General features: G+C 37.1%; 3 protein-coding genes across 3 annotated transcripts; all 3 read left to right on the top strand.

Annotated features, from left to right (window-relative positions):
* LOC131968103 (odorant receptor 131-2-like) lies at positions 1–1,815 on the top strand. Its single transcript, XM_059328848.1, has 2 exons — positions 1–153; positions 1,021–1,815. The coding sequence occupies exons 1-2, from the start codon at positions 1–3 to the stop codon at positions 1,813–1,815; spliced, it is 948 nt and encodes a 315-aa protein (XP_059184831.1).
* A 3,038-nt stretch (positions 1,816–4,853) lies between these two features.
* Positions 4,854–8,606, top strand: LOC131968102 (odorant receptor 131-2-like). The gene is made up of 2 exons (XM_059328846.1): positions 4,854–5,009; positions 7,773–8,606. Exons 1-2 carry the CDS (start codon positions 4,854–4,856, stop codon positions 8,604–8,606), a joined length of 990 nt encoding a protein of 329 aa, XP_059184829.1.
* A 2,869-nt stretch (positions 8,607–11,475) lies between these two features.
* LOC131968101 (odorant receptor 131-2-like) lies at positions 11,476–12,968 on the top strand. The gene is made up of 2 exons (XM_059328845.1): positions 11,476–11,674; positions 12,201–12,968. The coding sequence occupies exons 1-2, from the start codon at positions 11,522–11,524 to the stop codon at positions 12,966–12,968; spliced, it is 921 nt and encodes a 306-aa protein (XP_059184828.1). The 5' UTR covers positions 11,476–11,521.
* Positions 12,969–15,271: the final 2,303 nt, after the last annotated feature.

Raw genomic sequence — 15,271 nt, 5'->3', positions numbered from 1 at the left:
ATGAATTCATCATCTAGCAATAACGTGTCGACTGTTCTAAGGTCTCGAGACTCCTACAGCACGGCTGTAGCCAAAAATGTGATTGTTCTGGCTCTTGGTCTTGTTATCAACTACATCAATGGCACCCTGATTCACACCTTTAGAAAACATCAGGTCAGAATCCTTAATAGTTGTTTTTGTTAATACTACCGTAACACTTTTTGTTGTAGCTTCTGTTGGACAGAGTTATATTAAACTATATCAATACTATACTATACTATATCGATGATTTACTACATTTTATATTATAGTGTATACAATGTAACATTGCTGTACTATATTAATAAATCATAATCATTATAGATGTAACCTCTGTTGGACTGAGTTATATATCAAAGTATATCATTTGATATATAATTTACTAATCTCTATTTATACTGCTCTTATTATAATGTATAACGGTAACATATTAAACTGATTTATAACGTCATACCCATTATTATATTCCTGTCATATATCCATATTAATAGAGAATGACAGTATGATTTATTGGTGAAACTTTATGGTTATTGTTCTGTTCTATGCTGTTTACATTCCCTATAACTTACTACCTTTATTAAATGCTGTTTCATGGTTTTAAGTTTTACTTTTATTCTTTTTTTAATTTAATTTTAAATTTAATTTTAAATTAAAATGTAAAATCTCTAGTTACAACCTAATTTCCAAATTGTTTTGAATGCCGTAATTAAAATAAAGATACTAAAAACAGAAGGCCCTGATTTGTAAATCTATTGCTACCTGCATTCAATTAAATACAGTACAAAGACAAGATATCCAATTTTCAAAATCAGAAAATCTTCTTTATTGTAAATATATGCACTCATCCTGAATTGGATGGGTATAAATGCCGGTTTATCTCATCTTATCTCATGATAAGGATAATTTCTATTTAATTATCAGTTATTGGATGGATTGAAGTGATGAAGATGGATAAGGTGTTTTAACTGACTGATTCCTCTCTTTTCTTCTCTCCTCCTTCAGATATTTTATATGAATCCTCGTTATATCCTGTTTATCCACCTGGTGGTGAACGACATGATCCAGCTGACTACATCAGTCAGCCTGTTACTCTTGAGTTACATCTTCTACAAAATTAATGTTTCTTTATGTTGCCTCATTATAACCTTTGTTATCTTCACCACCCTCAACACTCCATTAAATTTAGCTGTGATGGCAGTGGAGTGTTACATCGCTATCTGTTTACCACTGAGGCACGCTGAATTCTGCACAATTAAAAGAACCTACATTCTGATTGGTTGGATTTGGGCAATGACTGCAGCTTTAATCCTGCCAGATGTGTTTGTCTTGCTGGCAACAGAGCCTGTAGAGTTTTTTTTGTCCACAATTTTTTGTCACAGGGATAACCTCTTCAGACATCCTATACACTTGGAAAAGAGGGATGTTTCCTACATAATTTACCAGATTGCCGTTTGGCTCATTCTGCTCTACACTTACATCAAGATCTTCTTTGCTGCTAAATCTGCTAAATCAGATAACAGAGAGGCAAAGAAGGCCAGAAATACAATCCTGCTGCATGGCTTTCAGCTACTGTTGTGTATGCTCACCTATGTAGGACCCGTGTTAAACAGGACTTTGATATACTGGTTCCCTAAACATTATTTACAAGTAATGTTTGTTTCCTACATCATCATTCAGATCCTCCCCAGGTTTGTCAGTCCCATTGTGTATGGACTGCGAGACAAGATGTTTAGACATCATTTGAAAAGGTATCTGCTGTGTTCAGTGAACGTAAGCACAAAACCATGGACTGTGTAGGAAACAAAGGAATTTAAAAAATGAATCTCGTTAATTTGTGCAACTTAAAATGGTTGTTTGGATGGTAAATGTATAAAAAGCTCATCCCATCTACAAATGGCAGCTGAAAAACTTTCTTTGCTCTCAAAAAGAACATGCCTTGAATTCCAGGATCCTTGACAACTTCAAACTGATGTGAGAGAAACTCCATTTCAGCCTTCATCGACCAGTTTAATCTCTCTTCAAGTTGCCACAGGGTTGTAAAAGAGGGAAAAGTTGCATTGTCCTCTCTTTTCTCTCATGAGAAAAGATGGGAATCTGCTCTTGTAGCAGCACGGGCTCCTAGCTCCACATGTGGCTAACAGAGCAGACACAAACACACAACTTTCCTAGAACAGAAGACGTGAGCAACACCAGAGGTCAGGACACAAAGACTGCCAGCAGACTTAAAGGCATCGGGAGAAGAAGAAGCAAGTTATCACAGAGCCGGCCAGTTTTCTCCAATCTGGACAAACGACAGCAAGGGCTGCATAGAGAACTGTAACCTCTCCCAGGCGTTTACTTGTATTTTGGATTTTTTTACAGTACATATTAACACAGCTCTTTGTTCTGACCGCAACACGTGTTCAGGTAGATCTATTTCTGTCTGCCATCTTGGTTTGGCCATCTTTGTAGTTTCTTTGATTTAGCAATTTTGTTTTGTAGGCCATGTGGCCATTTTGAACACAGGAATCCATCTTTCCTTTTTTAACATACACACTCTCTCTCTCACATACACACACATGAATACATGTGTATCATCATTGCTTGGATTTGATATTGTGTACCGGTAATTTGTTTTGCTTCTCCTATCTTTTTGAATAAATGCTTTTTGGGATACATGCTGTAAGTCTAGTTTTGCACAAGAGTGAATAACGCAAACCTCTGCTATGTAAAAAACTCCCAAATCCGTCAACTATTCACTGATATAATAATTTCACCTGTGAATATCGTTGCATGATAGAATGGGCTTTATCAGCGATGATCAGCCCATAAAAATGGGCAAGTAGGGTCTTGCTCTACCTGCTGGTAGGTTGAGAAGGTCGTTATCATCCCTTTCCATGGTCGCCTGCTTAAAACAAATGGAATAAGTCTCGTGAAAATGCTAAAAAATGTTTACAGCACAAAATCGCTTCTCTAAAGTTAGGGCCAAGGACTTAGTGGTTAGGAGTGAAAAAGGACTTTGTTGTACTGGTTCACTAAATATTATGCACATGTTTTGTTTGCTATATCATCGTTGAGATCCTCCTCAGGTTTGTCAGTCCTATTATGTATGGACTGCGAGACAAGATGTATGGACAGCATTTGAAAAAGTATCACTAAAAAGATAACTGTCATTCTGTGCGTGACTGTCAGGCCACATCCACATGCTGCTCTTACAGTATTCATAATTTTGTTTGAAGGAAAATCTATTTTTTTGTTACTATTTGTAGTTGTATTGTTGCCTGAAGGGCAAGTGGAATGAAAAGATTGGTTCAAGTCTTCCATTAAGCCACTTTCTACAGAAAAAAATACCAAATAAATGCAATTATTTTATTATCATTCTATGTAAAATGTATGTCTTGGAAAAAATATATATTAAGCATACAACAGAATCTGAGGAATAGTTTCAGGCCTTGCCCCATGTTCACTTACTGATGCTTCACACTCCCATGACTGTTTATAATCCCATGTCATTTGCATGTAATTACAAAAGTATATATAAGTTAATTCAAAAGCACTCCGATTTACTGTGTGTATTATTGCCATATAGGACTAAGGTGAGCTCATATTCTTTCTGTATGCCTGTGTGTGTGTGTGTGTGTGTGTGTGTGTGTGTGAGTGTGCATGCGTGCATGTGTGTGCGCGCATCAATCAATTTGTATAGCAGATTTTTAGGAAGATGTTATTTATTCTGGAACGAAACTATATTCAAAATCATATCACATGGTTTCAGTCTTGCCCCAATCATCAAGATATAAAATATTTGTGTAGTCTTTTTTTATTTCTTTAATAACTTTCAAACTGTTTATTGTTTCTGTTTGGTGCTCCACCAATAACAGTTAATGTTCAGAAAATAATTATATTCAAGAACACATTTTGGATGTAATAACTTAATGTTATTAGTCTTAAATATGTTTTCTGCAATGATGAGTCAAAATTCTTAACCTGATAAAGGTCTGTTTGATTTATATATTGTCTGATGGAACACAAAGGTTTATGTGATGTGTCTTATTCACGCAGACTTTTTGACTTGTCCTTGTCATAAAAAGTAAAAGATGTTACCTATGGCGTAAATCATGGCTTTATTCTGTTTCCTCGTAAGTCATGACAATGTGGCAGTGAGCCAGCATGAGTAATACCTGGATTCTTAAACTGAAGCAGCCATTAATAATTTTATTAAAGAAAATAAAAACCTGACTCCAAAGATTTGGGACGTTGGCTAAAATGTGAAAAACACAAAATGTGTTAATTTGCAAATTCTTTGTGACATATATTTAGTTCAATGCTTCCCTTACCATTATATTACATTTGAAAGTTAATTTCATCAATTTAATATCTATACAGCACCAGATCACAACAGATGTCATTTAGCGTTACGATTCCTATAGAACATGTCTATACCTTCTCCTGTTATTAAACAAACTAAATAGCCTCATGTTATTTATCTTATTTACACAACGACATGTCATTTCTGTCTCTACATGTTTGTGTGTTTATGATTCTCCTCTGCTCTCTGTATCAAGCACACCAAACTGACACCTGGTGTTAAAATGAAGCATGTTGTTAGTATTGTGACACATTTAAGACCCACGTAAATATTACACCTGTGTTTATGGACAAATGAGTGTCCTTTAAAAGTAAACATCAATTTATTAAATGTAGATTTATTCTCTGTGCATACATCCTTGAATCCTTAACCAAGGTATTTATGCATTTGTGGGTTGTTTTTTAACAGATTAAATTTTTGTTTTGCAGTGAACCAACACCACAATATGTTTTTCTGTTTCAGAGACTTGCAGGCTCTTTAAATCAGCTCAATGAATTCCTCATCTTATGGCAACAACGTGTCGACTGTTCTTAGCTCTCGAGACTCCTACAGCTCAGCTGTAGCCAAAAATGTGATTGTTCTGGCTCTTGGTCTTGTTATCAACTACATCAACGGTAGCCTGATTCACACCTTTAGAAAACATCAGGTCAGAATCCTTTATTGTAGTTTTTGTTAATACTTTCATAACACTTTTTGTTTTAGCTTCTGTTCGACTGACTTATATGAAATTATATTTATGATTTATTATAAAACGGATGGCTCGAATCAAGCAATCTAGCTGTTGTATAAACCCGTATACCACGGCTATGAGGTCCAATTCCTTGTCACACTTCTATAGCACTCTGCTTTCATCTTTTTATACGAAGTGCTTGGGACTTCCTGCCATTACTAAGTAACCAAAACAGCTTGTGCGGCAGTCTCTTTAATCTCCCATTAGTATCAAACTGGTTTTCTAGCGTACAAAATGGAAACATTCATGGTCAACTTCGACTTCCATGGCAGCCTAATTATGGACAAAAATAAATGGAGAGAGACATGACGTTGAAATGAATGAATAAAAGACACGCCGCTGTGCTATCAAAGTGAGGAATCAGCTCTGAACCTTCATTTATTGCAATTTCCACATTGGTGACCCTGACTTTTTCCACTGGACACATTTCAGAGACATAAGGAACGGCGATGGCAACTAACGCTGTTTCTCTGAAGCTCCCGGAGTTCTGGGAATCGTCTGCTCCGCTTGGTTTGCTCAGACTGAGTCACAGTTCCCGCTGTGGGAGATTAGCGCGGGAAAACCACCGGGTACTACTATGTAGTGTCGGCCCTCAGTCAGTCAGGTCATAAGATTGGATTGACTGCGGGGATAAGGCAAAACCGGTAGGCTATGTTAGGATAAGCTAAGGGCAGCAACATAAAGTGTGCTCCATAGCAACCGCTGGCCAGCAGGTCCTATTTCTCTGTAAGAACAATGCTTTATGGGTGATTTTTGTTAATAGATACTGTTTAAATTGTAATATGTCCATCACTTTAATGTTGCCATAGTTGGTATCGATTTATAAAAGCAATCCGTCACTTCAGGCCGCTATTAGATATTCTATTCTTTAATAATATTACATTGTTGTACAATGTTGATCAATAGTGATTATAATAGTTGTAATCTCTGTTAAAGTAATTTATATATTATACAATGCTAAACTATATTGATACAGCTTATGTTAAGCTGTATGATAGTAATGTTGTAATGTTTTATTAGGGCCTCGGGGCAATCGCACCGAGCACTACTGTTATACTGTGGATTTTTTCTTATTCCTCTTCCGGACGCAATTTCGTCCGCTACTAGTCCTACAACTTGAAGAGTTGCAGGACAAATTATATATCAAAACGTGCGGTTTTATCGGGATCGGTGTGCTATTACTTTTCTCTACAGAATACGAATTTTTCGCGACGTAAGTCGTGAAAAACTGCCCAAAATTTTGCATTGAAATGAATGGGACGGCCGACAAAAAATGAGCGAAAAAGAACAATAATTGGAGATTTTTAAACACCTACTTCTCCGGCATAATTTTACCTAGAGACTCCATTTAAACTTTAAACAGTAGACACAAGTCTTGTGTATTGGTGTATTAATTTGCGTTTCGATAGGTCATATAGTTTTTTATCAATCCCTGTTCAATGACCATGATCATTTTTGGAGAAATTCTGAGATTATAATGGGTGTGTATTGCACAGAATGTTCATGTCACAGTGTGTGACATCATCGCCAGAGTGTAGAGGGAGAGAAAAAAATGTCAAAAAATAAATTTGAAAACTGCACTCCAGGCCGCAAATTCCACTCTACAGAAATAATTTATACATAGAAACGTAGGAAAATTTGTCTTCTCACTCACAATCCTCTGGTAAAGCTGTCAGAGTTATAGTTTGGGCGTACGACGCATAGATTCGCCACCAAAACCACCAACAGCCTCATTGGCTCCCATATTAAAAACGCTTTAGATCGCTCTAACAAAGCTATTTTTTCATTTTTCTTAAAAAAAAACACATGTAGACGTTCAGGAAGAACTCGGGACGCTCAAAGTGAAGTCGAATCAATGATAGGTATTATGGTTTTGCCAAAAATGCTTTCTGTTCGAGGCCAGAAATTTCAGTCCACCTTTGGCTGCTGTCACTCTTTCATTAACAGGTGTCAGTTAATTCTGTTGATTGCTTTGATCTGATTGCCTTTGATCTTTGATGTGATTACAGTTACAGAAACACACACACACACACACACATGCGCATAAGCACGCACACTCCTCACACATGCTTCAAACGCACGCACGCATGCACGCACACGCACACGCACACACACACACACACAGTAACTTTATGTGATTTTAATTACACACACACACACACACACAGACCGGCAGTAGCCCCCGTGGCCCTTTCAAAATTTCCCCAGAGGAAATTTTCTAGTTTCATCATACTATATTATATTTCGATCATATGAACTTGGTGTTCATTATTCTGTTGTATGCCGTTTACATTCATAATACCTTGCTGTTTTTTAAATTATTTTTGTTCCTTTTGTACTTCTATTATAATTTTAGTTTTATAAAACCATATAACAGTCCAATTTCTATTTGTTTTCATATAGAGTGCATATAAGTGTTTTTTTTTTAAATTGGGATTGTATTTATTATTATATAATTTACTATTTCTTTTTATGTCATTTCTTTCATCATCCGTATTGATTTATAACCTCTGGGAAACCATGCCGGTTAATCTCATGTCATCTTATTATGAGGATCATTATAGTACAATTCTAAGTTCTTGTTATGAGTAGAAGAAATAAAAATATGGAGAAAAGTTATGAAGAGAGATTAGGTGTTTCAACTGACTGATTCCTCTCTTTTCTTCTCTCCTCCTTCAGATATTTTATATGAATCCTCGTTACATCCTGTTTATCCACCTGGTGATGAACGACATGATCCAGCTGACTGCAACAATCTCCCTGTTTGTCTTGAGTTACATCTTCTACAAAATTAATGTTTCTTTATGTTGCCTCATTATAATCTTGGCTATCTTCACCACCCTCAACACTCCATTAAATTTAGCTGTGATGGCAGTGGAGTGCTACATCGCTATCTGTTTACCACTGAGGCACGCTGAGTTCTGCACAATTAAAAGAACCTACATTCTGATTGGTTGGATTTGGGCAATGACTGCAGCCTCAACCCTGCCAGATGTGGTTGTCTTTCTGGCAACAGAGCCTGTAGAGATTTTTTATTCTACAATTTTTTGTCACAGGGATAACCTCTTCAGACATCCTATACACTTGGAAAAGAGGGATGTTTCCTACATAATTTACCAGATTGCCGTTTGGCTCATTCTGCTCTACACTTACATCAAGATCTTCTTTGCTGCTAAATCTGCTAAATCAGCTAAATCAGCGAATGGAGATGCAAAGAAGGCCAGAAATACAATCCTGCTACATGGCTTTCAGCTACTGTTGTGTATGCTCACCTATGTAGCACCCGTGTTAAACAGGACTTTCTCGTACTGGTTCCCTAAACATTATGCACAAGTAATGTTTGTTTCCTACATCATCATCCAGATCCTCCCGAGGTTTGTCAGTCCCATTGTGTATGGACTGCGAGACAAGATGTTTAGACAGCATTTCAAAAAATATCTGCTGTGTACAGTGAAAGTAAGGATGAACTATGCAGAGACCAAAATAATTAAAAAAAAAAGAGGATTTTGTTAATTTGTGCAACTTAAACTCAATGTTTTAAATGGAAAATATAACAATAAATCTCAGCCCATCTAAAAATGGCAGCTGAAAGACTTTCTTTGCTCTCACAAAGAACATGCCTTGAACTCCATGATCCTTGACAATTTCCAATTAATGTGAGAGGAACTCAGTTTCAGATCCTGGTCACTATAGTGCCTCCCTCTGGTCGGTCAGGCGCCTGATGGGGGGGAGAGGAACCGGTGGGAATAACGCAATCCTCCCACGCGATACGTCCTACCGGGGAATCTCCCCCTGTCAGGTGTCAAGAAGCGGTCTGCTAACTCCGCATGTATCGGAGGAAGCATGTGGCCAGTTCAGGGCTCTCCCCAGACCGACAGGGACGAGGTAGCGCCCAGGGTCACGATAGGACAAACTGGGTGATGAATAAAATGGGTTACAAAATCGTGGGATAAAAATTTTGTAAAAAAAAAAAAGAAAAGATGGGAAGCTGCTCTTGCAGCAGCACGGGCTCCTAGCTCCACATGTGGCTAACAGAGCAGACACACAACTTTCCTAGAACAGAAGACGTCAGCACCTGATGAGAGTCAGCAGAGGTCAGCTGACTTAAAGGCATCGAGAGCAAAAGAAGCCGACCAGTTTGCTCCAATCTGGACAAATGACAGCAAGGACTGCATAGGGAACTGTAACCTCCCAGGCTTTTACTGATATTTTTTTATCTTTGGAGTACATATTAACAGTTCTTTGTTCTGACCCCAACACGTGTTCAGGTAGATCTATTTCTGACTGCCATCTTGGTTTGGCCATCTTTGTAGTTTCTTTGATTTCGCAATTTTGTGTTATAGGCCATGTGGCCATTTTGAACACAGGAAGCCATCTTTCCTTTGTTCATATACACTCTCTCACACACACATACACACACATTATCATAATTGCTTGAATTAGATCTTGTTATATTGTATATTTGTTTTGCTTCTCCCATCTTTTGGAATAAATGTTTTTTGGAGTAAACATGCTGTCTGTTCAATTTTCCAAAAGAGTAAATAATGGCAACCTCTGCTATGTAAAAAATCTCCAAATCCTTCAACTTTTACTTATTATTGATATGATAATTTCACCTGTGAATATCACTGCACAATTGAGGGCATTATCAGCCATAATCAGCCCATAAAAATGGGCGAGTAGGGTCTTGCTCTACCTGCCAGCAGGTTGAGAAGGTCGTTATCATCCCTTCCATGGTCGCCTGCTGAAAACAAATTGAATGTGTCTCGTGGAAATGCTACCATTTCTTTACAGCTACGGCACAAAATGACTTCTCTTAAGTAAGGGCAAAGAACTTAGTGGTTAGGAGTTAAAAAGGACTTTGCCGTTCTGGTTCCCTAAATATTATGCACATGTATTGTTTGTTTGCTACATCAACGTCGAGATCCTCCTCAGGTTTGTCAATCCTTTTGTAAAGGATATTTTTGTAAAGGATATTTTTTTGTTTTCCAGTTTTTTTATTGTGCACACACATTAAAATATTTGTGGTTGTATTGTTGTCTGAAGGGCAGGTGTCAATGAGAAGGTTAGTTAAACTCTTCCATTAAGCCACTTTATACAGAAGAAACTGCCAAAAAAATGCATATATATTATTTATTATAATGCTATATAAAATGTACAACTTGGAAAAGAATGAAGCTAACAAAGCATGTGACACACTCTCAGTAAAAGTGTCATACCTTCCCTCATGTTCATTTTCTGAAGGCCACACAAACACACACACATACACACACACACACACACACACACACACACACACACACACACTTTAATCTAGTGACGGTGTCTGATCCCATGACATTTGCTTCTTATTGCTGCAGTATATATTAAGTAAACTTAAAAACCATCCTACTCATTGTGTTTATGATATTTGTTATGCCACATTTGACTAAGGTGAGCTCATATTCTCTTTCTTTTTTTTTCTCGTTTTTCTTTTTTGAGATATTATCTTGATTTTTATTTGCATATTATTGTGTGTGTGTGTGTGTTTGTTTGCTCTAGAATTGAATAATAACAATAATAGGAATAAGAACAATATTTTTTTCTCATTAACATGGTTTCAGTCTTGCTCTGTTCATGGTTATCAAAATGTCCAATATGTGTGTAGAATATTTAAAATTTTTAAAACTGTCAAATGGTCTGTTTTGGTGCTCTACCAACAACAGAATATAACCCCTTTTCACAGAAGACATTTTTACATGTAATAGCAGTAAAACTATTTAATAACTGCATTCCAGTAAATTGCTTCATTTCATGGTGCTGATATTAATCTGGGATACATAATGTTATTCGTCACACATGCATGTATGTTTTCCTGCTATGACAGGTCAAAATTCAGTATTTGATAAACATCTGTGTCGATCAGACATTATATGAAATCTATGAAACAAAAGTTTATGTGATGTGCCTTCTTCTCATCAGACTTTTTGACTTATTCCTATTATTGTCATAGTAGTCAAAGCACATGTGTAATCAAGGCTATAAATTGTGGCAGTGAGGTAGCATGAGCAATAGCTGGATTATTAAATTGAAGCAGCCATTATTTGATTTCAATCCACTATACCCAAATATTGGGACATTGTCTGAAATGTAAATACAACAGAAAGTGATTATTTGCTTATTCTTTGTTACATTTATTGTGTTTTAAATGTACAAAGACAATTAATATACCTATATTATCTTCATTAACCCACTTGTCCAAGAGTAGGCTTAGAGCTAGACCAAAAAAACTTTCTCTCCTTTTTTTTTTTTTACTGATGTAGTTGTGGTTGTGTTTTACCCATATGCTTATGTTTGTTTGTTGCAAAAAGTTTGAACTGCTGATCAAAAATATTCTAATATTGTGTACTATTCTACTCTAATGCAACCAACAGGTGAAAAAGGTGAGCATGAGCCTCTCAAATAACAGCAAGAATTTCACAACAGCCGTCTATCGGGACACTTTAAGCACGGCTATAATCAAGAACATGACAACGGTGGTTCTCTGCATCTCCATCAACTATGTTAACGGTATCCTGGTGCACACATTCAGAAAACATAAGGTCTGAGTCTTGTCCATTTCTATAAAAAGTGTATGAGTGTAAATTAATGTCATCCCTCTAGGAGTGAGCAGTATGTTCCAATATATTCTGATGAGGGCTGAAAGATGAAATACAAAAATCTAATTGAAATTATTTTTGACAAATTTGCAATATGAGTCACAATATCGGAGTGAATGATTGTTTATAATACAAATTTTAATTGAACAATATATTAAGATGACCATGTTTTTATTATTTTGCAAAAAGTAATCAGAATTTGATTTGTAGTCTGAGACATTTCTGCAGCACCATTGTACTCAACCTGCTGAACACCAACAAGCAGGTTCAAGGCGTTTTTGGTGCCTTTTATTTTTACTCACTGTGGCCCTGTTTTTCACTTTACTATATAAAACATATAAGTCTGGCACCTCTATGGAAACAGCACATTTATTGCTAGAAGTGGGAATACATCATAAACTGTTTGTATTATAGCACTGTTTTATCCCCTATTCTCTCATTTCCTAAACACTTGTGATTTTCCCTGCAGGTTTTCAGTATGAATCCTCGCTACATTCTGTACATTCACCTGGTGATCAATGACATCATCCTGCTGACCCTGTTCACCCTTGTCCAGGTCCTGAGTTACATAATGTTTACTCTTAATGTCTCCTTATGTATAGTTATGTTAATGATTGCTGTCTTTGCAAATTTGAACAATCCCCTAGCACTAGCTGTTATGTCAATAGAATGTTACATCGCTATTTGCTTCCCTCTCCACCATTCCCAGATCTGTACAGTAAGGAAAACCTATGCTGTCATCGGCCTGATATGGGTGATAAGTTCACTCTCAATCCTACCAGATTTATTTGTTGCTTTGACAACAGAATCTATGGATTTCTTTCGTTCCAGAGTTTTTTGTCTTCGAGAAAATGTTTTCAGAAACCCTGGTCTGGCAAAGAAGAGAGATGTATCCAACACAGTGTGTCTGGTAATTGTTTGGCTTACTCTCTTCTACACATACTTCAGGATCCTATTTGCGGCACAGGCAGCCACTGCAGACGCCAAAAAGGCAAGAAACACTGTGTTGCTCCACGGCTTCCAGCTGCTGTTGTGTATGCTCACCTACGTTTTTTATTTCATAATAGAAGGTCTGACATATTTTTTCCCAAAAGGAGTGTTGGCCATTCGGTTCACTATCGCGATATTCGTTCAGGTTCTGCCTCGACTCATCAGTCCGGTGGTTTACGGGCTACGAGATAAGACATTCAGGAAATACCTGAAAAGATATCTTTTATGTGCATTGTGCCAGCATTGAAGCATTTTATTTATTCTTTTCATTTTTATTTGCCTTAAGTTACTTACTAATAATATTAATCCTCAATACTCCACATTACACAAATACCAGTGTTTCCCGCCCCGCCCCCCAACGGCAACCCCCATGCCCCTTGAAGATCAAGTTAATTTTATTTTCTATAGAGCACCAAATCACAACAGAAGTAATTTAAGGTTATCTTTCTGATAGAACAGGTCTATATTTTGTAATTTTATTAAAAAAACGAAATAGCCTTATGTTATTTATTTTATTTACACGACGGCATGTCATTTCAGTCTCTACATTTCAAGCTACTTAAAGTACAGGTGCTGGTCATATAATCAGAATATCATGAAAAAGTTGATTTATTTCAGTAATTCCATTCAAAAAGTGAAACTTGTATAATGTATACATTCATTCCACACAGACTGATATATTTCAAGTGTTTATTTCTTTTAATTTTGATTATTATAACTGACAACTAATGAAAATCCCAAATTCAGTATCTCAGAAAATTAGAATATTACTTAAGACCAATACAAAAAAAGGATTTTTAAAAATGTTGGCCAAATGAAAAGTATGAACATGAAAAGTATGAGCATGTACAGCACTCAATACTTAGTAGGGTCTCCTTTTGCCTGAATTACTGCAGTAATGCAGCGTGGCATGGAGTCGATCAGTCTGTGGCACTGCTCAGGTGTTATGAAAGCCCAGGTTGCTCTGATACTGGCCTTCAGCTCTTCTGCATTGTTGGGTCTGGCATATCGCATCTTCCTCTTCACAATACCCCATAGATTTTCTATGGGGTTAAGGTCAGGCGAGTTTGCTGGCCAATTAAGAACAGGGATACCATGGTCCTTAAACCAGGTACTGGTAGCTTTGGCACTGTGTGCAGGTCCAGGTGCCAAGTCCTGTTGGAAAATTATATCTGCATCTCCATAAAGTTGGTCAGCAGCAGGAAGTGCTCTAAAACTTCCTGGTAGATGGCTGTGTTGATCTTGGACCTCAGAAAACACAGTGGACCAACAAACTTTACATTGGACCTCAAGCAACATGGATTTTATGCCTCTCCTCTCTTCCTCCAGACTCTGGGACCTTGATTTCCAAAGGAAATGCAAAATTTACTTCCATCAGAGAACATAACTTTGGACCACTCAGCAGCAGTCCAGTCCTTTTTTTCTTTAGCCCAGGCGAGACGCTTCTGACGCTGTCTCTTGTTCAAGAGTGGCTTGACACAAGGAATGCGACAGCTGAAACCCATGTCTTCATACGTCTGTGCGTGGTGGTTCTTGAAGCACTGACTCCAGCTGCAGTCCACTCTTTGTGAATCTCCCCCACATTTTTGAATGGGTTTTGTTTCACAATCCTCTCCAGGTGTGGTTATCCCTATTGCTGGTACACTTTTTTCTACCACATCTTTTCCTTCCCTTCGCCTCTCTATTAATGTGCTTGGACACAGAGCTCTATGAACAGCCAGCCTCTTTAGCAATCACCTTTTGTGTCTTGCCCTCCTTGTCAAGGTGTCAATGGTCATCTTTTGGACAACTGTCAAGTCAGCAGTCTTCCCCATGATTGTGTAGCCTACAGAACTAGACTGAGAGACCATTTAAAGGCCTTTGCAGGTGTTTTGAGTTAATTAGCTGATTAGAGTGTGGCACCAGGGGTCTTCAATATTGAACCTTTTCACAATATTCTAATTTTCTGAGATACTGAATTTGGGATTTTCATTAGTTGTCAGTTATAATAATCAAAATTAAAAGAAATAAACACTTGAAATATATCAGTCTGTGTGGAATGAATGTATACATTATACAAGTTTCACTTTTTGAATGGAATTACTGAAATAAATCAACTTTTCCATGATATTCTAATTATATGACCAGCACCTGTATATATACACTTTTCACGATATAAAGTTCTACTGCGTTGTGTTGCCCCACCTCTCCGTCCTTCTCCGAGACATGCACGCGCATTTACACACTAACACACACACTGAATATACCGAGCTGGTTTACCGAGGTCCAAACACACTGTTGCATACGCCGTTTGGTAGCCGCGAGCTAACATTAGCTTACAATTAATGTTGCTTTAATCACAAAAAGCTTAACTGTAAAAAACGATCTGAATTATTTCCTGTCGCTAAACACATGCAGCTTTATGGATAAGGGCACAGTGTGTTAACAGAATCCACCACAGAATTTACAAAAAGACTGTCAAAATATGATGCCTTAAAAAAAACATAGAACCCTTGAAACCTTGAAAATATGCAATCATTAAGATCAGTGTATATGATTGAATAGTGGCAT

This window comes from Centropristis striata, chromosome 3, assembly GCF_030273125.1.
Source record: "Centropristis striata isolate RG_2023a ecotype Rhode Island chromosome 3, C.striata_1.0, whole genome shotgun sequence".
Classification (NCBI taxonomy): Eukaryota; Metazoa; Chordata; class Actinopteri; order Perciformes; family Serranidae; genus Centropristis; species Centropristis striata.
Note: the sequence above shows the minus strand (reverse complement) of the source record. Positions and strands in the feature narration are given on the sequence as shown.